This window comes from Amblyomma mixtum, chromosome 8 (assembly GCF_055824585.1).
Source record: "Amblyomma mixtum isolate Tamu chromosome 8, ASM5582458v1, whole genome shotgun sequence".
NCBI classification, from domain to species: domain Eukaryota; kingdom Metazoa; phylum Arthropoda; class Arachnida; order Ixodida; family Ixodidae; genus Amblyomma; species Amblyomma mixtum.
Genome location: NC_143019.1, coordinates 52285212 through 52312285, shown reverse-complemented (window position 1 = coordinate 52312285; position 27074 = coordinate 52285212). Strand labels below are relative to the sequence as shown.

At 45.8% G+C, this 27074-nt stretch overlaps 1 protein-coding gene across 2 annotated transcripts; it reads right to left on the bottom strand.

The window, feature by feature from the left end:
* On the bottom strand, positions 1-25123 carry LOC149332430 (E3 ubiquitin-protein ligase synoviolin-like). 2 transcript variants are annotated; one of them, XM_089557998.1, is made up of 14 exons: positions 24882-25123; positions 23669-23761; positions 23432-23584; positions 23249-23297; positions 22691-22794; positions 18597-18723; positions 16253-16352; positions 15215-15280; positions 13609-13910; positions 11126-11275; positions 8253-8396; positions 5433-5616; positions 2006-2139; positions 1-982 (listed from the first exon to the last, which is right to left on the bottom strand). In XM_089557998.1, exons 1-14 carry the CDS (start codon positions 25008-25010, stop codon positions 801-803), a joined length of 1917 nt encoding a protein of 638 aa, XP_089414124.1. In that variant the 5' UTR covers positions 25011-25123; the 3' UTR covers positions 1-800. The 2 variants fall into 2 exon arrangements, with proteins under 2 accessions (XP_089414124.1, XP_089414125.1); XM_089557999.1 differs by having other exon boundaries at positions 8253-8393.
* Positions 25124-27074: the final 1951 nt, after the last annotated feature.

Genomic DNA, 27074 nt, shown 5'->3' with positions numbered 1-27074 from the left:
TGCAGCGGCAACATAGTGCTTTTATTGGCCGGCTGTTTCATTTAAAAAGGAATGTCTAACAGTCCCAGGCTGAATTTCTCTTTACTTGGTCAAGCTCTTTATACACAATCTGTACAATAAATAAGAACACCACCACTGCCAGCACTCCTCTCGGGGCGGCGGCTGCTGCTGCGGCTATTGGGCACACCCGCCCGCGACTGTGCGGAAGTGGGGAGTCAAGAGAGAGGCCGAGACGGGCGGCGGGGAAAACTGCTCCCCCGGCAGTCCGAGCATATTAAGCACTGCTGGCACACGAGGAGTCACTCAACAAAGAAAAAAGAAAGAGGCAGAGATTAAGTGCAAACGAATAACAAAAAAACAAGGGCTGGGACAATCCTTCATTTCACGATCACCCCCGCCCCTCCCCAGAAGCCGGCAACGTACACGGGTGCGAGGCACATCAGTGAACACATTCCCCCACCCACGAGCGGTGCCAAGAAGAACCAAGACATCTTCTTGAATTTCGCCACAGCAGGAGGAACTCAGGGTCAGTGAAGAAGCAAGGACGGGATCCAAGATTAAGACCAGGGCAGAAGCGCCGTGACGAAGAGCGGTTGAATCATTTGCAGTGGCCATGGTTGGTGGGGAATGGGAGCTGATTCGGGAGAGCAGGGAATGGAGGAGGAGGAGGAAAAAAGTGAGCGAGAGAGAAGACCCACAATTGGGGGTCTGTGAGAAAAGAAGGCAGGATGAGTGTCCATTTTTTTTCCTTGCTTCTTGCTGCTTCCCTAGTGAGTAGTGGTGGTCGTCTCCTTTCTCTTTTAACGAGGGTGCCTGTTGTCGTCATTGCCGTTTGACTCGGCCACATCTGGACTAGAAACTCCGTTGGGCATGGCACCCTGAGAGAACCGCTGGAGCCGTCGCCGGCGCACCTCCGCGTTCGGGTCATCTTCCGCTGCCTGCGTCAGCCCAGCCGCCATTGCTGCGCTTCCCTCCTTGGAACCTGCAGCAGGATGTCAGAAAGGTAAAAGACAGCTGAATATTGTTATAACAAAGTCTAAGAGGGCCCACAATTTCTTTGTCGGAAGACTGAAGGAAGCTTATTCTCGGCGAGGGTACAAGAACACACACCCAGAATGATCACATGCCTGTACGCAGGGCACTTCAAAGGACAGTCTGTGCCAGAGCAGGCGCTTCGTATAAACACAACAAACTGCAGTGTGCACTCCCGAAGGATCGCATGACGGCTCGGCACGCACACCACGCACTTTCTGTGTCATAACCGACACATTCAACTTAAGCCCCAGCACAAAAGCCAGACTGTGGCTCAGATACAGTGTAATATTATCGTTTGCAAGCGAAACATGGACAGCAGTGAATTTTGCAATTTTAAAACCAGTTTTCGGCAGAAAAGTTTTTTTTTTTTTTGAAGTCCACGAATTTTTCAGACTGTCAGATTATTCGGACCATTTTCCGGGCCCCGCTGAGACTGGAAAATCGGCCGGCGACGGTATATATGGAAGTTTCCTACCGTTGGCTTTGCGACAGCCTGCAGCGAAGGCGGCTCCACCAGCCAACATCAGTGGCAAGTCTCTACTTCACACCCCCCCCATTCAACCCCTCCCTTTTTCATGGCGCTTCAGCTCCACTCTTCCAGTGCAGCGAAACTGCGCACTCGTCCCGTGCTGTTCCCCACTTGCGCACTAAGCCTCCTCACAAGCGGTGATGCCGCAGCGGCGAAGCTCCACAGCATCACACCTTGAAGGATGCGAGAGACCATAGTGATTTTGGAGCAGTTCTGCTTCAGTGCTCCCGACAGTATGCATCGTACTCCGTGACTAACTTCAATCTGCTGCAGTTGACCTCGGGTAAAGTAATTAAGAGGGATGAGAGGAGGCAAAAGCAATAGGCAGTTACAGGTACACAGTTGTACGACAGGATCTGCTACTCTCTGTTGTACGACTGTCAGTAGTATTGTCTGTCGTACAACAGGATCTGCTGAGCATAGAAATGAAAATGCGCATACCTGATGCTGACACATCCCCAGCGCTTGCAGCGGAAGCAGCTGCGCTCTCTGCGGAGGGTGCGCCACTCGCTGGATTCGACGATGGTCGCTGCTGCTGCTGCTGTGCTGGCTGCTGCTGTCCAGCCATGGTTTCCCTGTGACCATGAAATGAACACCAATACCAGCAGCCCATTAACAGTGGGACTTGTGCCAGAGATTCACAGGTGCAGTAAAACCTTGATGACTTTCCAGTGGTTACGTTTAGAATCCCAGCTACTTCTACCAGCTGCTGCACCCATAGTCAAGGGCTACAATCCTGATCAGAAATCAGAATCTTTTTCGGGTGCCACACTCCTCAGAAGGAGCCAGAAATCCTACTCAGAAACAAGAATCCTAGTTAGAGACCAAAAAAAAACTGGAGGCGGCACTTAAAGGTGCACTGAAGACGAATCTGAACTCGTCTTTTTGCCGCGGGAACTCGATCTACACGTTCCTAGCATTCTTAGAAACTTCCGACTTATTGCCCTGTGTGGCCGATTTCCCTAATTAAATCGAATTAACGCCCGGCTCCCGCTTTTGTTTTTTAATTCTCTCTCGTACGGTGGGCGAAGTCGACCAACGCGGGGAGTGCCTTTCAGCCAGCTCCGTGGAGGCTTTGCTTTCGCTTCATTTTGTTTTTTAGGCTTCCGCGAATAAATAGTTTCATTTGCAGATAATATAACCGCAAAATAAGCCCGCAGAAATAAAAATACGCGCGGACTATTTGCTTCTACGGACTACTACGTATTACTCCGCCGATGGCAGAGCGGCAAGCCGCCACGGGACTGGGTGAAAGGCACTTGCCGCGTTGGTCGACTCCGCCCACCGTACGAGGGAGAATTAAAAAAAAAAAAGGCGGGAGCCGGGTGTTAATTCGATTTAATTAGGGAAATCGGCCACATAGGGCAATAAATTGAAGTTTCTAAGAATGCTCGGAACGTGTAGATTGAGTTCCCGCGGCAAAAAGACGAGTTCAGATTCCTCTTCAGTGCACCTTTAAGGGGGGACGAGGGTCTTAAAAGTAACTTTTTTATTTATGGATAGAATCTCATGAAATTTTGCACACAGATGTGTTTTCCTCTTCTAATTCCAAATATTTAATCATATTTGAGCTGGTCGTCTTAAATCTTACAATGTCTAGAATGTAATTAGGTAATTTCTTACGCAGCTATAATGAACTTTCTCATTGCACTTTGTTGCTTTTATTTACATGAATTGATAGCCAGGGAGTTCCCATACCCGGTGACAATCTTCGTTTTTCTCTAAAGATCCTGATATACTATGTCAAGAGTAAAAGGTCGCAGTATTTGACACTGCAACTCGTTAAGCTAATTGTAAACTGCTATTTATACATGGCCTAAACAAACAAAATTAAGAATGTAATTGGGTATGGGAACTCTGGCTATCAATTCATGTAATTAAAAGCAACAAAATGCAATGAGAAAGTTCATTAAAGCTGCGTAAGAAATTACCTATTTACACTCTAGAATTTCAGATAACTTTTGATCTAAGACCACCTGCTTAATTATGACTACATTTTTGGAATCAGAACAGAAAAGCCCATCTGTGTGCAAAATTTCATGAGATTCAGGCCATTAATAAAAAGATCAGTTTTAAGACCCTGGTCTTAGACCTAGTATATTCCTTCCTTATTATCCTAATGAAACTGTATCACCTTGCTTAGCTTTTTATACTGATTTCAACAATCAAATTATCTTTCTCATAAATTTGCAGGTTCCCAAGATAATTCATTTTAATTATTCATTCATTAGTACCTCGGTGCAAAAAATCTGCTCAATAAAAAAATCATTTTTAATCCATGGCTACATAGTATAGTGAGTAAAGAGTGCAATAATCAAAACCATTTTTCCATTTTACCCTCATTATTAATTTTACAGCATTTGGAATATCAATGTTTAAGGTGTGAATCTAATGCATCGATAAACATTGCAAAATTATATAAATTTTTGAAGTGCGACTGAACAAATCTGCTTCAATTATTGCACACACTGTGCCTTCAGCTTCCCTTAGCAAACAGTACGGCATCTCTATCTGTCCTAGATATTGAGATATCTACATACTAAGACAGCCAGATGCCCAAAATTTTCATGCCATTAAATTGTCTGCTCCTGCGTAAATTCAGCCCACACAATGATATGAATACCATATTATGGACAAAATGTTGGTTTCTTGAAGGAAAAAATTTGCACAGTTGGAAAATAATGGCTGTAGATTCCACAAATGTCATTTTTTGAAAATCGATTTTTGGGTCGCTTTTTTGCCTCAAAGACCAGTGTCCCCCCTTAAGCTCCGCCTTAAGGGTGTGATTCGACAGTGCTAATGAGTCAACGTCCATGCATATGAGAAATTGGTCATTCTCTACACTACATTCACAGATCCCTGAGAGCCCTCCTACCACTGCTGGTGCTGGTCTACAGCGGTAGCGCGATGTGCCACTGCCCTGTGAGAGGTGCTTGTGAGACTCAGGTTGTTCTGACCAACATTAATTTAATCGCCACCTGCCACACTGGGCAGTTTGCTCACAGTCAGGTGGGCAAGTTGCGATGGCATCACAAAATCACGCAACCTGGATTGCCCACCTGCCACCTAGGTTGTTCCTCTGGAGGAGATTCTTTTGTGGATTTTTCGCTCACAGCCAATGACACCGACGACGACGCCAACATTCCTGCGACACGCGGCCCATAACGCTATCCCGAATTAAAGGAGCTTACCCACACTGCGCCAAGCTTTAACGATAAAGTGCTCATAGATCAAGTCAATAAGATTTAGGCTCCGTTCTCAGAGTCCAGTAGCACTCACAGATTCTCAAGAGCCCTTGCCCAAACACCATTCATCACCAGTCAATGGTCGCAGGCAAAGACACAAAGACAATGCACTAGTCATCAGGCTAGGAATGGAGCCAACGACCTGTTGGTACTGAGACTTGTTGCCCTCACAATTGAGCTGTGGGCCGTACCAGCATTCCTGCATGTTCTGATTAGGGGTGCCAATGTGGCAGGCACACACTTCGGAACAATGCAGCGAAAAGATGACGGCAGTGGCGGCAAACACACTGTGCTCCTAAAAGTTCATACTTTTCAAGCCATTTCACATTCAATTCTACTTCTAGCGATGGAATAGGCTCAATTTGCTCTTCCTTTCATCACAACATTTTGAGAAAGCCTTCTTTTCACAGCTGCATCGCCATACTAAGGTGGACATCATTTCGTTTTTCAACCTTTACTCAACATCAGGTGATGTTCGGCGCACAGGTAAAACGATATATATATATATATATATATATATATATATATATATATATATATAGAGAGAGAGAGAGAGCGCTCTATACAGAGGTCCTCATAAGAGCTTGTCTATCAATAATTCCAGCAGAGTGGGGCCCCCCCACCTGGCCACTATGGCGCTGTACTGCTGCAGCTGGAGCACGGCCGCATCCAGCAGGGTCTGGATGTTGCGCAGGCAGCGGATGCGGGCCACAATGTGCTCCCTCTCCTGGCCCTCCATGGAGCTGAGCTCTTCCATGGACAGGGACTCCAGGCCTTCGGGGGGCACGGGAGGTGGCGGCGGCAGCACTGCACCCACAGAGACATCGTTACAACAGCAGCAACAAGCATCCAGCAAAGGACTGGGGCTCCAAAATGCAGTGACAAGGACCACCCGTTCTAGTACCCACTAATAAAAAGACTCTTGCAAGAAAAAAATATCATTAATGAGGTCCCAACTTTTTAAATCTTCAGAGAACATTAGGGGTGTGCGAATATTCGAAATTTTCAAATACAATTCGAATAGTATAATTTTAGTATTCGTATTCGATTCGAAATCCAAGTATTCGTGTTGTTTCGAATATTCGACACGACACGAATATTCGTATCTAGCCGAATATTCTATTGCGAGCACCGGCGTTCATTTCGGTCCGCAAGTCCTATCGACAGAGACATAACATTGCGGCGCCCAGAGCAATGCGTAACGTAGGGCCGTGCAGTAGCTGACTGCGCTGGTGAGCTTTTTTGTGGCTATACCTGCAAAGGTGGCATAGTCGGAGCTGTGCACGAAATATTTCGCTATACGTGCCAGTTCAGTGCCAAGTGAGAGGGCATTTTCTGTGGCTGGACAAGTCGTTTCAGGTAAGAGGGAACTACTTCTGCCTGACCATGTGGAGCAGCCGGTTTTCCTTCACGACAACCTTTTATGTTCGTCCTAGCAATGCGCTTTTGTGCTTATGGCAAGCTAGCCTTGACCAATGCTGTGTACTAGTCATCTTCTCTGATATTTCCACTCTTCTAAGAAGAATGCTCTAGACTTGGATACTTTTTGTGCAGCCACACACACCTTTTGTGCTCATTTCATCACTGATAGTTGAGCTGTGATGTTCTTGGGTGCTCAAACAAATGTTTTGTAGTGGTTAAATGCGTCTGTCCTTGATTATTCGATATTCAATTCGATATTCGGAACCAAGTATTCGTATTCGATTCGTATTCGAAAAATTTGATATTCGCACACCCCTAGAGAACATGCATTTTTGTGTGCCGATTCTAAATATGTAATTTAATTTTGAAGCAAGTCCTTGTGCACCTATGCAATATGTTTTGTAAGTTTTTCTAGAGAGCATTTAGGAAATTGAGCTGCGGGGCATATTGCCATCAATTTCTCTTGACATCAAGGAAAGCAATAAGGGAAAAATTATCATCCTACCTAGAATAGTTGCGGAGTTTTGAAGTTGCCACTTCAGAAACGGGGAGAAAAGTTTGTATTCCTGTAACAAGGTACCCATGTGGGCTAGTTGGTGTACATCAGACATAACTTCACCAGCGAAAGAACGAGACACGAGGAGGACTCGTGTCCAGGACCAGCGTTGTCCTGTGTTCTTCTTCTCCTCGTGTCTCGTTCTTTCGCTGGTGAAGTTATGTCTGTTGTATTCCTGTCTTTGGAGTGTCAAATACAAAAACCTGTAACTCAGTTTTTTGATAGGCAAGATAACAATTTTACCCTTACTGCATTACTTGATGCCACAAAAAAACAAGGGCATGCATTTTAGCAAGGTCCTAACAGCAAAAAGTTTCTTTAAGCTCTCTCCAAAAAACTTGCATAACGTATTGCATTAGCACACAAGGTCTTGCTTTACATGAAATTAAATGACATACAGTCGATGACCGAAAATTCGGACCCTTGGTTTTTTCAGAATGCTTGATTATCAAAATATTTACAATGAAATATTGGATATAACAAAGAAATGATGACTTCCCTTGGAAGCTCAGTGAACACGGGCTATAACAAAGTAATCACCCGGCCCCTTCATCTTCATTATAACCACGTTCAACTGTAGCACATTAACATGCACTTGAAAATTCTCCTTAGAGTGGATGCAAAAGAATGGACTGGCATTTTAGCACTGCTAAGCATGAAGCATTGTACGAAAGCGCGGTTTATTGCAGATGGACACCACCACCACATAATTAAAATCCCAACTGAGGTGTCCACCGACCCAAGGAGTCAGTTATGTGCCTTCCCTTTCCCCAAAATCAAGGGAGCCTACAACGCAGTCTACGACAACGGCAATGAACCTAATGAAAGCTGGCAGCCCAGTGCCATGTTTCTGCCACAATGTAGTCGACGCCAACACACGCAGCGCACATCTCTCTGTCACCACCGCCACGTACCACAAGGCGCAATTGAGGTGTCCACTGACCCAGGGAGCCAGTTATGTGTCTTTCCCAAGCTGACAGTGGGATTTCGCTGGGGAGAAGGCTAATAGTGTTTTCACACTGAAAAGCATTAAATTATAGCCTGCAAAGCTTGGCTGCACTAAAATATTGTGTCTGTATACAAGTGGAGTCCAAACATGGAGATATATTTCTCTGTATCTACATCTCTCTGTATCTGCACATAGCTGTATATCAATATCTACATCTGTATCTACATGTGTCACATACATCTGGCACGCACACAAGTGAGATAGAATGCACACACTGCTTTCAGCATCACAGCTCCACCATCATACGTCTCCACTCGAGAAGTAAAAGTTCACTACAGCCATGAGGAAACAAAACTTCACCAAAGCTCCCATTACCAGCACCTGATGCAATCTTTGCGAGCAATCCCCCAGCTTTTCCAAGATTCCAAGCTCTCAAAGAACAAAGCTCTCTCGCTGATCCCCATGCGTGGAGCACATTCTCAAGTCCCAATGCTACAGACGGTGCGGAAGACGTACGCAGCGGGAAGAAAGGAGGCAGGAAGAAGGCTGCTCCAGCAGCCATTCCAGCTGCACCACCGGCCTCAGCTGTGCTGGGTTGCTGCTGTGGCTGCTGTGGCTGCTGCTGCTGGTTGGAAGCACCAGGTGGGCTGGGCGCACCTGCTAGGGAGCAAACAAATGGAGACAAATGCGGTTAATCTCACTACCAAGCAAGCAGTAAACAGTGCCCAAGCAGAACAAGTAATTGGCCCAGTATTGGAAACGTATTGGCAAAGGCCAGCACTACAAAAGGACCACAGTGAAACCATCCATTTGCAATATTCGGCCGACTACTTGTGCTGCTTGACGTAAGTGCCATTACTGAGCAGTGGAATCCACATAGGAATGACCAGACCAGCTGTGTTATGCTTGTGGTGTCACTGTTGTATCGGGTATATCACCTAAGGTACTCTGCAATTTTTAAAAATAGGCTTTTTTGTTCGTTTTTTTTTTAAGTTGAAAGAGCATTTTTTGCCACAGCAATGTCAGCGTTGTAGCGCATAGAACGCAGCTAAGACATGTTAACTAGTAGGCTGGGTGGTTAACTTTAACTATTACTGTTAGAGGCGTGCAGCCCACCGTAATACCCATATCAGTTCTCAAAATTTCGAAAACACAGTTACCCTTAGCACTGTGGCCCAACAAATTATGGCCAAAGTATATGCGCTTTGCTTTTGAGAAGCTTGCAGACAAAGTAGCCGCCCCCGTGCACGTAACTCATCGAAATAGCAAAAATTTGTTGGGCCACAGCACCGAGGGTAACTGCGTTTTCGAAATTCTAAAAACTGATATGAATATTACTTACAATGGGCTACATGCCAATGAAATAAATAAGGAAACTAACAGTAAGAGTTAGAAAGTTAACAGCAGAATATTAGTTAAACAGCCTTAGCTTATTGTTAAAAATTGCAGAACATCCTAGATGAAACACTCAGTATGCTGTGCAAGCCATTCAATGCCCCCACTTCAGTGCTTCCTAAATTTTAACAGCCCTGGAAACAGACCACATTGCCGGTTTCCTGTGACATTCTGACTCTGCTAGGTTTGCCCCTCAAGACATGCCAACCACTGCATCGAACCATTTCATGCTCTAGATACGAGAGAAGGTTGCATGCATTTAGGGAGTCAATAGCATGCGTGCACAGGTTTTTGAAGCAGCTGCACAGAATGCAATTACAGTCGACGACCGAAAATTCAGACGCCTGATTTTTCGGACGTGCTTGATTATTCAGACTTTTCCACGGCACCGCGACATGGCCCACAGAGCCAATGTATAACAGCGCTTGAAATTTCAGAGGCACCGCAACTGACCACTTGATTTTTCAGACATCGGTCGCACTCGCTGCCAGTACCCAAGCTGCCATATAATGTGTAGAGTGGAACCTCATGAATTCAAACTGCAGGAGAGATCAAAAACTTGACCAAACAAAACGAAATTCAAGCTTGAAGGGAGCCTCTCAACTTGCGATGCTGAAATTCTGCGTGAGTCAGCACATTGCGCCCATGTGGTTTCGAATTCGTACTGTTCTTGAATGTCTTCCGCCGCACAAACTTGAACCGTAGTCCCAGTTCACGGAACTCATCTGTGCCGAGTCTTTCGTCCCGAATTAGGAACACGAATACGATCACGGAGCGCTTGATCGCGGAAGCTACGCGCGCGCCGTGGCCTCTGCGATTTAAGCGCGCTTTTGGCGGGCCGCCGGAGCAGATCGCGGCGGCCACGGCGCGAGCACAGGAGCTTCCAAGTGCCATCCATGGATGGCACCCGAAGCCGTTATCATCATCATCAACTTTTTTACTCCACCATGATTTTCCGCTATCCACATCAGCATCAGTATCGCCAGCTCCAGCCTTTTGTGGTGTGTTGGTGCATTCGCCGCAATAGTAGTAATAGTTGTGACTGTGGCTTTCGTGTGCTGCTGCCGAGCTTTGCAGTTTTAGCACGTTGTGCAAGCACCTTAATCTACACGGCTGGGAGTTAGCTCTCGAAACACAGTAAGCGTGCGGCGAGCAGGAAATTCGACGTGGCCGAGAAGTGCGTCCGATGATGGTGCAACCAAAAGAGAAACACAAGATGCAAAAAGCGTGCTTTCTGAGGCAAGCCGTGCGAGTTTCCCGAACTGGAAGAAGAGCTGCTCCTCTGTGTGATAGAAGTGCAGAACAACGGCTACGCGTTGACAGCGGACATGCTGCGCGGCTTCTTTTGGGATGAGCGTGCACTAGAGCACAGCACCAGCTCATGAGTCTAAATACTCCGCGAGTGACGTAGAATAAATGTCGCTCATTCCCTGGTTGGTGTGTTTTTACTTATTTTTTTTTCGCACATCGCGTGTATGGTCCATACCTCGAAAATTGGCCCCCGAATCTGGAAAAAAAAGGTGCGACCCTTATACGCGTTTATACGGTATGTCGCACGGCGAAATATAGTCATGAGGAGCTTTAGAATGTGTGCAATACAGCTGGCCGCTTCCTCCGGCACACTGGTAATAAGTTAGTGATTTTTTCGGTGAAATCTGATTTTCCGGACTGCTTGATTTTTCGGTCGTTTTGGCGGTCCCTAGAGAGTCCGAAAAATCGGTCGTCGACTGCATGCGCATACTAATTAACATAAGAGGGTCCACACGGTTTCCCCATCTAGCCACACAGAAGGACCAGAATCTCTTGACTGATGTAGAAGATGCCAAAAGCAGCTGACCCAAACAACATCTCCGTGTGCCAGCATGACACAGATAACTTCAAAAGCCTGCCAGTACATATGACATGGTGGATATTACATGAATATATGAATACAAACAAGGGATTGGCAACGAGTGCGCGATTGCAAAACATCTCATGGGGACCACCATGCTTACCGGCTGGTTGTGCGCCCCTTTGTTGCTGCTGCTGCTGCTGCTGTTGTTGCTGCTGTTGTTGTTGTTGTTGTTGCTGCTGCTGCTGCAGAAAGTGCTGCTGCATCTGCTGAAATGGAGGGAAGAGCGGGAAACCCGCCATACCAGGAGGCCCTGCAGGGAAGGCAGATATAAGTGAAGGCACAAAAGGAAAGGCAAAAGGCACCGCGTGTAACCTCTGTTCACCTCGTAGCACACTGCGAGCAACACTTCGACTGCAAGGACAACAGCACCCTTGCAGAACACAACACAGATGCACAGACACCACCCATGTCCATAGTAGTAGCACAGGTGCATGTCTTTCAAAAAAGAACAGAGTCATATCCAGTGGTGGGAATGGCCACCAGCATTTTAGAGCAGCCTTTGGAGCAGGCGAAAATTCAATATGAAGCAGCTTCCTCGTGTTCAAAGAGGCATTAAGGACAAAAGTTGGCCTGTATCGGCAGATTCCCATGTCCTAAAGCCAAAGGAACTACTTCCACTGAAAATGGAGCTTTTATGAGCTAAGATGGGGCAAAAACAAAGTACAAGTGTCGCCATCATTGGCTGATTTCCCAAGCAAACTGCGGTGTGCTGACACAGTTTTGTGGCCGCAGATCCCAGAGACTATGCTACACTGTCATTCACTACAAAACGTCACTAGTTGGAATCAGGTGGTAGGAAAAATTTTAAATGCAATTTCCTCAGCAATGAATATCTCTTTTGCTGCAGGACAAACACCTTCATACCCGGAAAGAGCCATATATGAAGATGAGCCTGGATATATCACACGCCTGGACAATGCGAATGATTAGCTATATCGAACGCACAGATTAACCCCTTGAAAAATTGCAGGGGACGCTCGAGCTCCTCCTTAAAGGACGGCTTGAGAGCATAATGGGTTGATTCTCATATAAGCAGAATTGGTCATTATCTACGTTACATTCACAGATCCCTGGGAGTCCTCATACCCGTATCCTGGCACAGTGGTGCAGTGATGTGCCACAATCTAGTCTCTATGGAGTCAAATTTAAGGAATGGCGTCCAGATAAGACTGGTGGCTTTTTCTGAACGCACGCAACACAATGCTTTGTTATACTGTGCTAAAACAGAGACACATAAGAGAAGAACACAAGCACAGGACGAGGTTGCGCTCGTCCTGTGCTTGTGTTCTTCTGTGTCATTGTTTTAGCGCAATATAACATAGCTTACATAGACGATCACCAACTAGCCCGACAACAGCTCTTGTTAAAACACAATGCTTGCACAGGAAAAGTTTACGCCCTCTGGAACCCACGTTAGTGGGTGCAAGCTTTTACACAATAAAGCTTTATAGAGTTTCTGTGCAGAACAGCAGTGTCCTACATGTAGGATGCTACACATGAAGGACGCTACTACACATGAAAGGGTAAACCAGCTTTAAAGGGATACTGAATCAAACTTTTGGAGCTGCTCTTTTACATGTAAACAAGAGCTTGACTGCTGAAATTGATAAATGCGACAAGCATTTTAGTGAAAAAGGCGGATAATATGTTTGTTTTTTTCGCGATTTATTGCCGTATCGTTGCACCTGGCGGCCGCCTGTGGAAGCTACGACTAGACGTCATTACACCCGCGCACCCACCGTTCCCGCAGAAGCACGACTGCCATCGCTACTCGCGGTTGTTGTCTGCTCACGGCGCACACAGGTATGTCAAGGTGTTAATCGATGCTGTCTACATACCCTAACCGCATGCACGCTTATGTACGCTAAATGCAGCTATTTTTCAGGACTTTACGCCATTTCTAACATTCTTGCTTTTAAAACAGAGGCACGACGATATTTAGACTGGTGGCGCCATCTGGTGGTTAGGAGGGGAACCATTGTTGTCAACAAACCGACGCCCCTCTTAGCCTAAAGGGGGCAGAATCGCCACTCTAAATAAAAAATAATGCAAATTTATTACTCGTACGTTTTCTTATGGGCAACAGGAGACGAAGCGAAAGACCGGTGGCCCATTTATAGCCACTGAACGCGTTGAAGAAGGCAGTAACAGCGACGAAACCAGTCCGAAGCGAGGCCTCATGCATCGAAGGGCGCCGCCATATTTAGCGCCGCGGGAGGGTGCCATGACATCGCGCTCTTCACCTCGCGCCACCGGGAGGGCTTGGCGCGCGCTCATGAAACATCGAAAATAAAACTATCCGCTGAAAAATATGCGCAGTGACGACTAGATTTCAGTGTAATCACATTCCAAGAATCTATTTTCAGCGTTTTTGTTCAATTTTAAGATTTTGCTTCAGTATCCCTTTAAGGGTGATCCATACAAATTTGAATCAGTCAGTGGCACGGTGCTCTAACATTTCTCTGGCCTGCTCATGTGGCTTCTCTGTACGCCATTTCAAACTTGATGCCCTTAAAGCTATGGCAAACTAGGCAGGGTGCTTGGCATTCGGGCCCCAGGAAAGCATTCTCTGTTGGCACTCACATTGGGGGAAGGCCTGAGGAGGCACGTTGGGCGGGACCTGGGGTGCAGCCTGGCCAGCCGGCGGGGCACCACCCGCCGCATTGTTGGCGGCGTTGGCGTTGCCCACCGCAGGCGGATGCCGCAGCACGTCCATGCGGCACGTGGGGCACGTCTGCTGCCGCTGGAACCAGGAGCGAAGGCAGGCCGTGTGGAAGATGTGGCTGCAGGGGAGCCGCTTGTTGCCGCCGCCCACCATCTCCTCGCGGCAGATGATGCACACGTTGTCGGCCGACGCCAGCTCCTCGGGCGTCGCGTCCGGGTAGCTGCGGATCGCGGTCAGAAGGGAACGAGGCTCACCAGAGGGCAGGGCGCTCAAGTCCACAAGCACGGAGCAAGAGCACGCGCAAGGGAAAAACTCTTCTCTCCTATCACAACCTGACAGTACCACAAGCATAAGTTCTTCAAAGCCACATGGATAATTAGTGAAGTCTTCTTTAGATCAAGGTTTGGTTTGGTTTGGTTTGGTTTATGGGGTTTAACCTCCCAAAGCGACCCAGGCTATGAGAGACGCCGTAGTGGAGGGCTCCGGAAATTTCGACCACTTGGGGTTCTTTAATGTGCACTGACATCGCACAGTACACGGGCCTCTAGATCAAGGAATTAAGGGTTATAATTAAGGGTTGTTACTCAGTAATACCTGTCAACAGCAGTCAGTCAACGTTGCAACAGCCACAAATTGTGCAGAGAGTGACATATTTGGTCTGCATTGCTCAAGAATTAATTTAACATTGGCAATTGCCTAGATTGTTTGGAAGTACTGAGAAACTGCTGTTGACTGCGACCCTGGTTTGCACAAAAGCGAGCACAGCAGCTATTACAGCAGGTGGCGCCATCTGTGGGGCCAGGAAGCAACCAAAAAAAGAACTATAATATAGATGAATGGGCAGGTATGACATGGTTGCTCTTTTACCCGGCAGGTGGCTTCGCCTGTCAAACCTGCTGCTCCACTCACTTCCCCTCAAATAGAGTAAGTCAACAGCAGTTTCTCATGTGATTCCACACAACCCAGGTAACTGCCTCAGTTACATTACTTTGCACGCAACACTGACCGTAATGCGCTGTCTTGTTCCACTACTTGCGTACGAATACGGCAGTAATGCGTTAAGAGGAACTTTTTAAAACCCCAACAGCCAAAATATCGATGACCCTGTATGTAGCAGACAAAAGAAAATGAGGAGTGGGAAAAAAATCCTCATACTGCAAAAAAAAAAGTTTTCACAAGTTCAAGCATGGAATTTTGCAAAATGGCATCACGAGCAAGCTTTTGCACAACACAGCAAACAAGGAAATGAAATCAATAAAGCCACAAAGCTAAAGTAGGTATGCTTTAATACACTTCTGAAAACCTATGTGCTCTCTTATAAAAACCAAAAGAGAATAGATCAGCAGCAGATGAATTAATCGCACAACAAGCAATTCAAAATACACAACACCATTTGATCAGAGGTCAAAGACGTCAAGCATTTTAGGAATAAGAAGCTAAAGAAAGGTACTGCTTAAAGCAAGCAGAGGTGGGGAACTTAGAAACGGATTTGCTAGCCGACATGAACGCATATGAATTACTCACAGGGTGTTCATGTTCCTGATCGCTCGTCGTGACATGATCACATCGTTGAAGGCCTTCTTGAAAGCCCTAAAGAGGAAGAATGAGTGCAGGCCCCCGCATAGTAAAGGTTAAGAGCTCTGGTCACTTGGTATTAATGCAGATGGGCAAAATTCAGCAATCTTCATGCAATTAAAAGCACAAAACCCATGCAACAAATCCACGAACATTGCACAAATGTCACCTGCTAGAGATAACAGTTACAACATACTTAACTACGCCACATACATGAATTTACACTTTAACAAGATTCTGTATCTGTATACTCCATACCCAACCTATCTCCCCATACCTATATGGAATAAGGGAGTAATTAATCATTGGGAGTAATTACTCCCAATGAGTAATTACTCCCAAAGGGAGTAATTTTACAAATTTACTCCACCTTGGGGGATTCCCCTAAAACATTTGACCACCTATATGGAATGATTTTTTTATCCTTTACAAATTTGTATTTTAAACATTATGACAGATACACCTGTGCAGTCTATGCAAGCAGACTGTACAGCAAGGCAGATATTGTGTACTTGGTTAGATGATTAATTAACTAGAATTAGCTTTTAATTTTTAAGTGACATTACCATACTGCCAAAACTGAAGTCTTAACATCGAAGGTGCGCCCCCTTTTTAAATTTTCTTAATTCTAGTTAATTACTAGTTAATCATTATGCTCTATTGTGCACATGACATGTCTGCCTTGATGTACAAACCACCTGCACAGATGGCACGCACGTATCTCTCATAGTTAGTAAAATACAAATCTGTAAAGGTTAAAAAATAATCACCCGGTATACTGCGGAAAGCATGGCTCTTCTCAGCTTGATATTAGTATTACATTCACAAAATAACTACACTTCCTGTGATAGTTCAATGTCCAGTGACACTTCTACTATGACGTAAGAGCTAACACACAAGCTTTGACGCATCAAATTTCGGACATTTGCAGCTACCACCACAGCCAGCACAGCATATGCCCGTCTAAACTGGAAAGCGACTGCTTACCTCATGCTCAGATACATGGGACGGATCGCGAATAACGGGAATGTGTGAATTTTTATCATGATTGCCATGAATGCCAGGTACAGCACCACCTTGATGAAACCTGAAAACGAATAAGAGAGGAAAAAAAATGCTTTTTTTTCGCGCCCTTGAAGATTTCTTCGCAATTCCCAAAGGCACTGGCACTAGCACTATCTGCCTAAACTTTAAATCCAGAAAGTCTGAATATGTGCAGCCTCAGATGTCAAGGAAGAGTTAAAGCTCTCTTCAATCTATCCAAAGTGGCTGCAAATTAGCTCAAAAAACATGGATTACAGCGCTTGAACAGGTGCGAGAAAATTACCGGCACATATGAAAAGTTGTACAGTGCTGTTTTCAGTTTTAATGTGCATTAGCACTTATGGAGAGACAGGTGAAGTCCACAAAAAAGGCTGCAAGAAGCACTTATGGAGAGACAGGTGAAGTCCACAAAAAAGGCTGCAAGCAGGGTTGCCAGATTGGGCTATTAATAGCCAAATTGGGCTACTTTTTGTCCGTGTTGGCGTCAGAAATTTCGTTTTGGCTATGTGGCTACTTTTGGGCTACATCTTTTTCACGAGTGAAAAAAAAAATTTTAAGTAGTTTTAATGTGCTCTTTTACAATTATACAGTGAGAGAAATAAAAGGCATGCTGGAATCAAAATGCAGGCTATAGCAAGTTAAAGAAATTGAGCGCGTCTGCTACAAAATGACAATATGTAAACGCTGTGTTCGAGAAAACTTATGTGTTTCAGGTGGTCAAGGATCATGGCCTTTCGATTTACGTGAAAGTTGCCCCCTGGAAACACTTCAAGGCCTATAGATTCCACTTAATCCGCGGACTAACGCTGTTGCCGTTTGCACATGTGAGCGTTCTCCCATTGACGGTGCACCGCGGGTGATCATGGAAACAGAAAAGAGGGAAAACACTAAGACAACTTAAGTCTCCCTAAGTGTGCGAATGCGTAAGCATTAAATGCTACTGTTTCGCTTCTGTTGCCTGGTTTCGTGATCCTCACATGCTAACCGTTAACCGCGTAGACGTGGCCTACTGGTTTGGGCGTTCGCTTCGGCTGCGGTAGGTGGCTGGTTGGAAACCCACCGCCAGGCATGTCCTTTTCTTGTATTGTTTATTCTGGTTCTGCGGACACATTCTGCTCAAGATACGCATGAGGCATGTAATGCTTACGCATTAATAAGGTCTTTTAGTGTTTGTTCCTATTCTCGTGGTGGACACAGCAAGCGCGGCACTCGCAAGAGCCTACGCTTTTTCTGCAGCCTCAAGCGGCACACGTGCAGCCCTCGAGATTCATTGCGAGCGACGCGAGAGCGCCGTGTCCGTTGCGTAATCTGCGTGCACTCATGCGGAGCCATGGAGCCATCCTTCGGCACGGCGCGGAACCCACTGTAACTAACGAAGGCGGCGGAATGTAGCTTCAAGAAGGTTGAGGTGACGCTCTCAGTGAAAACATTTCTCTTAAAGCATATAAAATTGAAATGTGAAGCTGCATAAGTATAGAGTAAGGTATTTTCACTGTCGATGTGCCTAATCAGCGCGCGAACATTCAAAAGGTGAAATATTCCTAAACTAGAGCTACGATTGCGTTATATAGCGTCGCCGTTCTTTTCCGCGTGCAGACTTGCTGTCGTCACCCGCCTCAGGTGATATGGCCTACTGCCGCGCCTGCAAAGTGGCACTGCGGCCCCATCTTTAGGACCTGGTTAGCGCACCTGGTTAGCCGCACTGGTTAGCGCTCATGACGGATGCGAAACGTAACAACGGAAAGAACACGCCATGCGCACCCCCTCATACATCATGTGCGGGACAGAAATCTAATATTTAAATATTGTTGCCGAAAATTAATTCAATATAACTTAAGAAATGTCGTCACAAAAACAAATATTTTTGGCTACTTTTGGGCTACGCAAAAATTTCGCTTTTGGCTACGTTTGGGCTACTACGGAGGCCAATTTGGCTACCTGAGGTCGTAGCCATCTGGCAACCCTGGCTGCAAGAAGCACTTATGGAGAGACAGGTGAAGTCCACAAAAAAGGCTGCAAGAAGCACTTATGGAGAGACAGGTGAAGTCCACAAAAAAGGCTGCAAGAAGCACTTATGGAGAGACAGGTGAAGTCCACAAAAAAGTCTGCAAGAAGACAGATATTTGTGACAGCTAGACACTGTAACTGCAGCTAGAAAAGTGTATAGGTTCCCAACGGAGACATGTCACCTTGTCAAGACATTGGCACGAGACCAAGGCCTCGCTTTCATTATTATCTCGCTCTCTAGAGATACAAAAAAAAAAGGGGGGATATGCATGTAACTCACTGATGATGAGCTCAGTGTAGAGCAAGTAAACAGCCTTATTCTCCCACGGATTTTCACTATGCAGGTCCATCGTGTGCAGGAAGTACTTGACGTAGATGTTGGCTACTATGCTTAGCAGGATGGCATACTGCAACGGAGAGACCACAGATTAAACAGTCAGGGCACTTCCAGCTCCGTCGTACAGATCCCTCCCAGCAGCAAAAAGGAAAATTATTAACGCACAGAGTACCTCAATTCCTCGGTACCTGCACAGTTACGAAGACTAGCTGGTGGCAATCACCACCACTAAGAGACAACTTTCTGTTGCTATGCGACAAAACTCAAGAGAATGAGGTAACGGCTAAAAAATTCTTATTCGTTAACATACACTTTAACATAGCTGTATAGCACCCCATGAAAGAGGTTACACAGCTTTCTCACAGTCTTTGCAGTTCGAAAATCCAAAGAATCTGTAAAGTTCACAAGGAAGTCGTGCAGCTTTCCTTTGCAGCTGCACTTCAGCGGCTGTTCATGAGTAAGTACTACTTTCAGTGAGGTCAACTAGGGTTGTAGGAATATCTGAGGTTTCGAATATCGAAGTGAACAATGCGGTATTTGATTCCGGCTTCAAATCGAATAGCAGTATTTGAGAACCGCAAATATTTTCGAAGTATTTCAAAGTTCGAGAATTTAGAGAAGAAAGCTGCTGAAAGTAGCAGTCAATGGTCTTATGCATGCTCTGAAACTTTCACGCCATCACACCACTCTGGATGATGGCAGACACTTTGCATATGGCACGGCGACTAACTCCACAAACTCGGCCTTCGATGGCTGTAAGGTTCGGCATGCTAATTGTTTGGCACACTTAATGCTGTAAGGTTCGGCGATATCTTAGTTTAGTTTATGCCCTTCAACGGTTGAAATTAGATGACAGATGAAACGCCAGTTCACTTGCGGCGTGTGCGCATTGCCTTCGCTGACATCTTTCAACTTTCCCGTAACGGACGACTCAGGAAACAGCTTCCTTCGGCAGTGGTACGAATGCACGATCACACATGCGCTGTGCAGTCACATGAGCATATGCCATGCAAATGAGGTCGGGGACATCAGATACAACGCATCAACAATTTCAGCCACGGCTGTACAGTGAACTGTGTGGGATGCGTGAGTCAGTACCATGCCTGTCTGGTGCACGAATGCACACTTCAGCGTCCAAAAAAATCTGTCAGCAACTTTCATATTTAAGATCAGCAGCATGTAAACAATTGCATGGTAAGGGCTTGAGGCTATACTGCTAGGTGCACTTTGACTCGCAGCTGATTGAACATCGCCTAACGCAAGTTTGAAAGCAATTTTTTGTTTCATTTTTGATTTCAGTTGCCTTCCTAAATTCGGCAAACCTCGTTTTTAGGAATATGTTAGTGAACTCAAACGAATTGCCTCTTTTTTTTTACTACTACATTTCTAGTTGCAAACTATTCGCTTAACTTCAAAACTATTCGAACAAAATAACTACTCCGAATTTTCTTCGAGCTGAAAACTCACTATTCGCACATATGCGTAAAATCAATTGGACTTTGAGAATTCTCTCAAATTCTGCACCAGTTGGCAGCACAGAGAAATGGATGATGCAATGTCAGCAGAAATTACAAAACCCGGTGCCACCGCAGACGATTACTCTTCATTAGAGAGCTTTGATTACTTCTCATTACATCCCCACTGTGACAGACTGTCCACCAGCCCTTATATCATTCTGAATTCAGTCCAAGTTTTCCAGCTCTCATTTTACACCTTATCAACCAATTACAGAAAGCCCTCACTACAAAAAAAAAAAAAAAGTTTCACAGGAAGCTTGTTAAACAAAACAATTCCACTAATTTAAAATTTAAGCGCTTAATTGCGACAAGCTGAGAGTAGGAACCAGTTTTGCTTCAGGTCAGGCGGAATAAACAGGAAGGCGAAATCACAAAAATAGCAAGTAAAGCTCCACAAGTATCATCATCAGCCTGACTACACCCACTGCAGGGCAAAGGCCTCTCCCATGTCTCTCCAATTAACCCTGTCCTTTGTCAGTTGCCACCACTTGGTTTGGTTTTGTAGGGTTTAACGTCCCAAAGCGACTAAGGCTATGAGAGACGCCGTAGTGAAGGGCTCCGTAAATTTCGACCACCTGGGGTTCTTTAACGTGCACTGACATCGCACAGTACACGGGCCTCTAGAATTTCTCCTCCAAAGAAATTCTAGCCGCCGCGGCCGGGATCGAACCCGCGTCTTTTGGGTCAGCAGCCGAGCACCATAGCCACTGAGCCACCGCGGCGGCCTCAGTTGCCACCACTGTATCCCCGCAAACTTCTTAATCTCATCCGCCCACCTAACTTTCTGCCGTCCCCTGCTACGTTTGCCTTCTCTTGGAATCCACTCTGTTACCCTTAAGGACCAGCGGTTATCTCGCCTTCGCATTACATGCCCTGCCCAAACCCATTTCTTCCTCTTGATTTCAACTAAGATGTCATTAAATCGTGTTTGTTCCCTCACCCACTCCGCCCTCTTCCGATCTCTTAACTTTACGCCTATCATTTTTCTTTCCATAGCTCGCTGCGTTGTCCTTAACTTAAGCTGAACCCTCTTTGTTAGCCTCCACGTTTCTGCCCCATAGGTGAGTACTGGTAGGATACAGCTGCTGTATACTTTTCTCTTCAGGGATATTGGTAAGCTACCATATATTTATCCACAAGTATATTTAACAATAAAAGGTTTAGCGGCATCCTTGCAGTCACACAACTACAGCCAAACGCACACAAAAAAAAAACTTAAAAGGTGCAGAAACCCACTGGTGAAAAAGTGAGCCAAGCCTGCTACTCTGCACGAATCAGCGCAGCTACATTTTCTGCCAATATACCTCCACACAGGTTACCTTTACCACTCATTATAGAAAGGACAAAAACCAGTGCTATGCTCAGTGACAACTTTCCTTCACAATGAGGAGAAAGGTAGAGCCGAAACACGCCTTTTCTTCCCATGCAGCGAATATAGTCCCCAGTAGCAGTTATTAGTTTCCTTTTGAAGCATACCGTATTTTCCGGTATATAAGACGCGGCTTTTTTTCAAAAATCTTGCTGGTGCGTCCTATACAAGAATGAATCTTATATGCGAATTTTTTTTTTTTTTTTCCGAGTTCAGAGATTACTCGGGTTCATGCTCAAGCTTTTTTCACCGAAAAAAATATCACTACCAGTAACGCGGTTGTAGCACGGTTAATGCTTCAATACCGGAACCGCCGTGCGCAACTTTTTTTAGGTGAACTTTATCATGAAACGGCAGGGATGACGTTTTCGGGAGCACAAACGTGCGGCCGTTTCAGAGGCCCCAAGCAAAAGTAATGAGAAATGCCAAAAGATGGCGACAATCGCGCTTCTCGCCATTGTCAAGACAAGCCAAGACAAGATGTACTCATGGGGAGCTCATTCGTTTTTCTTTCTTTTTTGCTAAAACGTGGGCAGGTACGGCGTGAGTGTTGCCTTTTTCAATCACTTAGCGTTGCTTAAGAATTTCTCACAGGTACGGTGCATATCGCGATGGTCGCGCAAGTGGGTTTATTAAGCCTCACTAGCCTAACTGGGTAATCTGGGGTGCGTCTTATACACTGGTGCGTCTTATATACGAACTTTTTCAATGACAGCTTGCATATATGGCGGGTGCGTCTTATACACCAGAAAATACGGTAGTATACTGGTAACACTAGTTATTTAACGCATATTTCTAACTCAAACATGCACTTTGAAAGTTAGATGGTCACGAGAAAAACAGTATCTTTGACAGCAACAAAATGTTTAGGCATTTCCGGTTCCAAAAAGCTTCCATATATGATGCCAGCTGCTCCAGCAAAGAGGCAGAAAACCGCTCAGAGAGTGGCAAGCACGGCAGACATCCTGCGGACAAACTATTGGCAGAGTGCCACATTTAGGGAGGCTCCGCTTCAGTTTCCTTTTAATTGCCAACAAAAGCTGTTGTGTGTAGCCAAATGCAAGCAAGAAGCATCTAGTGATAAAACTGCACAAGGAGGTGACTTCGCAAAGGAGCTGCAAAACTAAAGTATGCAGCAAACCAAAGCTCACCTCGAAGCCAAAGACCACCTGAACGGATGCCCCTTTAGTGAGAGTAGTGTGGTAGGCATGGGCGACGAATGCATAGTCCAGGAAACCCAGGAGCAAGAGTAATGCTGTCAAAGGGGAGGTATACAAAACAAAGATCAAGAGAAGCACTTGCCAGATAAAGAAAAGTCCTCACAACACAAACATTCAATAAAGAATGTGAAATGCTCAGATAAACTTAGCAGCAGCCATGCCCCCCTTGAGAGCTGCTTTAAAGGGCTTACTTGGACTGAATGATTTTCAATAGGCCCGCATTGTATGTTTTAATAAATATCAGTCCTTTTCTCCTTGCAAACAGCTAGCATAAGTGAATCAAAGTGCCCAAGCAAGCTTCCAGTGAAGTACTAAAATCGGCACTCAAGTTTTTCAATGGGAAGTTTAAGGGAAGATGTTTGCCCAAGGTTAACCATGTTGCTTGCTGACATGTTGCCTGTTGCCTGTTGTGAAGGACAGAAGAACGAATGGTGCCATGAAGACATCCCAACCACAACAGCACAACAAACATTTCTTGTGAGGACTTACCAACAACTCGTACGTGGAAGAGATAAGATATGACAGGACTTCTCTCCATCTGAAAGATATACACTACTTTAAGGCTTAGAAACCGACGGCATCCCCCTCTAAAAAAAACAACCTCTTTCCTAAACTAAAATGCTCAGCAATTAAGATGTCACATACACGCAGAAGTGTCACTCGGAAACTTACGTAATCAACTCTGTCCTCGGCCAACCAGTGGAAACACTTTAGGAAGAGCAGGAGTGTAAACAGCGCCACGAATTTAGGGCTGAAGTCATCTCTGAAGACAGTGAACGCCAAGCACGTTTCCGTGACGGCGTACCACGACCTTTCAATGAGATGCTGGAATGAAAATACAGCCGACTTAGGCATGTTCTCCATTAAAAAAAAAGCACTACGCCGTTGCAGAACATTACTAATACTTGCCTCCATCTCGGCTGCTCGCAGCTGTCCGAAGAACACTTTTCGCATTAACTTCCCCATGAGAATCACAAACACAAATGCCTGGAGATAAATGATCTGGAAAGGCAGCAAACAAAGAGAGACCTCATGAACAAACAACGAGAAACCTCATGAGCAAGATTACATGCACATATTATTTTTGCTCAGAAAGAACTTTGAAGGTACAATTCATATTCCCGGATACAGCTGTAACTCTGCCTGCACTGATCAAGTAGTTTAGAGAGAAGGCAATATGAGGCAATAATAAACTATGTCAAGAGAATCCCTTATGAGATAGGATAAAAGTTTGAAGCGCATCTTAATGCCAGGCGTCACTCAACACCACACGTTTGACGTCTTGTGGTTTTCCCGGATATGCTTAACAAGAAACACTCGCACAATGCTTATCTATGCGACGTGCGTTACGGCAAGAATGCGTTCAGCAGTTGCAAAGACGCTACGCAGTCATGGAACAGATAAGAAAACACAAAGAGGTGTACGTAGGGCTCTTTTTATTCTATAACAACGGGCGTGGTGGCGACTGTAGGTATAAGTGACACGACAGCGCTAGGCGACCCAGGCCGGCCAGTCAACGATTGATTGTCAACACCCAAATGTGATCGACTGTCAAGGTCCCGAGCTCCTGACGCAGTTTTAACCAACCACGCCATCTCCACATTTGGGCAACAGGTTTCCCGTCACACATTTGTGTTCTTTTCCGTTAGTTTGTCACCAACGCGACAAAACAGCCGAGCAGGCGTCACGGTACCGGCCGACAGCTGACCTATTTGTCTCCTCTGGAACAAACACAATTCCGCGGCGGTGCACAGAGCAACGATCGACTCCTTCCGCTTGTGTTTCGTACGTTTACGCACGAACGTTACGGTCTGTTACGAGCAGCTTAGCAAACAGAAATGCTGTGTATGTGATCTTGGACAAGCGTACACCTTAACAAAACGCATATCGCGTCACGGGCGTCTCAATCAACAACCCGATGCACTGCACACAACAGCTGGCGACCAAATCCGCGGATTCGCTCACGCGCCACCAAGTCAACACGCCAGAGACTACTGCAAGTGACCTGTCATACAGTGCCAAAGCGAAAAATCCTTCAAGGATGCCAACCTGTCGACTTTCGAGGCAAGGACAGCTGGGCAAAACATTTCTGCAAAGGCTTACGTAGATCAACACAACTCACCGCCATGCTGGGATTTGACTTCGTTAAATAGACCACAGACGGGTAAAACTGTTTCTTCTGGTAATAAGCATTACCAATTACCGCGGTAGTAAGGACTACACTACCCAGAGTTAATAGGAATGCCCGCATTTTGCCGTTTAGACGTGATGAGCTGCGGACCCCAAAATTACATGATTTTTACGTCTGCTGGCAGTTTTCACTCCGCTACGCTAGATGGCCCGTGATCAACAAAATGACAAAAAGCTTGGAGCGACGGCTGGTGTTACAACTCGTGTCCTTTGGGGATTGGACGCCTTTATTAAGATTAGCGCTGAAACCACAGCGCTTTAGTGCGTGTACAAGCGCGTAGTTGATCAAATTTAGTCGATTTCTTCGAGCATAATATAACGACGCAGAAGTCAGCGTCTCCGATCGGACATGCACATTTTCAAAACCTGTTCAATGCCTCGAGTACCATTTATTATTGCGTCGCATAGAATTTTCACACTTCTGCAAAAATCTTTAGTATGCGGAAAGAAAAGAAAACCTGATTGTTTGTCTTTTTTTTGTCGCCGTTATGACCGCAAATTCTTGTATTATAACAAAAAAATATTAGCTGATGTTGTCATTTTTATAATATTTGACTCTCTGGATGCGTTTTCTTTTTTAGTAGTATTAATTGGTTAGCCTATATTTTTGAAAGAGTGAATGTCAAGCCAAGTCATTGTCAAATCAAGCCAAAACAGCTTGTAAGATAGCTCCACCATAGAGAAAGATATTGGTAAAGAGCGGACACTCGGCGAAATCTGGCCCCAGGAAATGACGCGCAATCCTCCTCCTCCACTAGATAATCTTCCAACTACAGGATGGCGCCACCAGTCTCTAAACGCGCGCGCGCGCGCGGGCGGGTAGCCGGCGCGGCGGCTCGGACCCATCCGAGTGGCAGACAACGGAGCGTCGTGGGGGCTGTTTTGTGCGCGTGAAAGCGTGCGGCGTATTTGTTCGTGCGGGCAGACCGCAATTTTTTTCGTCTCTCTTGCCCTTCGACGCAGAACTCCTCCTGTTTATGACGGCGGCAAGGTGAGAAATGTTTATTTGTGGAAGTACGCTGTATTGCATGCAATTTAGGCGGCCGCGCCGGCCGCCGTTGCCTGTCTGCAGTTCGTAAAGCGGCGCGCTCGCTCTGTGGCCAGCCGGCTGTTGTTCACGGCATTCTTGCAGTTTGTGACAACGTCAAGGAAGGAATGTTTTGTTTTTGCAAAAGTACGCTACATTTCAAGCACTTTATGCAAAATTACGCTGCATTTCGAGCACTCTAGCTTAGTACGCCGGCGCAGTTGTGAAGGGCGCGCGCACGCTGTGTCATGCTACGCCGTGGCGGGAGCGGCGGGAGGAATGATGCTGCATGATGCAGCCTCGCCGGTCGGTGCGTAGAAACAACAAAAAAAAAACCTGCCCACGGCCCGTGGCCCGACGCGCTGTGCCTAGCGGTTAGTTTTGCTTGGTTTCGCGCTTTCTCGGGACGTCACATTATTGTATGGCCCCCGACAATATGTAACTTCTTATGGGTGACATTTGTCAGTGTAAGGTTAAAATGTACTTTTTTGAAAGTGGGCGAACGGCGAAGACGACCGTTCCCGCGCAGCAAGTACGGGACCGTAGTTTTCAAGACTGGTGGAAAAAAAAGATGACGCACGAAAAGCTCAAACCTTACTCTTGTAGTACGTATGTATGTATGTAGTACGTGTGAAAGAGTCCGTTATCTGCGCTCGTGGAAACGCACATTTCGCCCGTGCATTGACAACACAGGGATGCGCTTTTGAAAACCGGCAAAAAAAGGCAACGCGTCGGGCTTTCTAAACTCTAAAGAGCTTGAAAACCAAGAACTGTTGCGCCGATAGTTTAATTTTCTATGCTTCTTAAAACATACGTTGCACCCGTGTATTTCTCAGTGCTCCTAACACATTGTGTACTTCTGGTTCGTAGTCCGTGTTGTGGCCGTCTTTGTACGAAATATTCTCGAACAAACCGCGTACTCTGCTGTCCACCTAGGTTTTAGAAGGTAGACAATAACGTCGGGGAATGTAGAAATGCTTGCAAAAAGCTGATTGGTATCTGCCGTGTAGTACGGTATGTGTATTGTACTTTGCGCAACGACGTTCAGCACGCGAGTTTCGCAAAAACATGTTTACTCCGCTCGTAATTTCGTTCCCT

Coding starts and splice junctions, on each gene's coding strand:
- LOC149332430 (XM_089557998.1), bottom strand. CDS start 25,010: ATGCGGGCATTCCTATTAACTCTGGGTAGTGTAGTCCTTACTACCGCG. Junction 23,762..24,881: donor AGTCAAATCCCAGCATGGCG/GTGAGTTGTGTT, acceptor CTGCCTTTCCAG/ATCATTTATCTCCAGGCATT. Junction 983..2,005: donor TGGGGATGTGTCAGCATCAG/GTATGCGCATTT, acceptor ATCCTGCTGCAG/GTTCCAAGGAGGGAAGCGCA.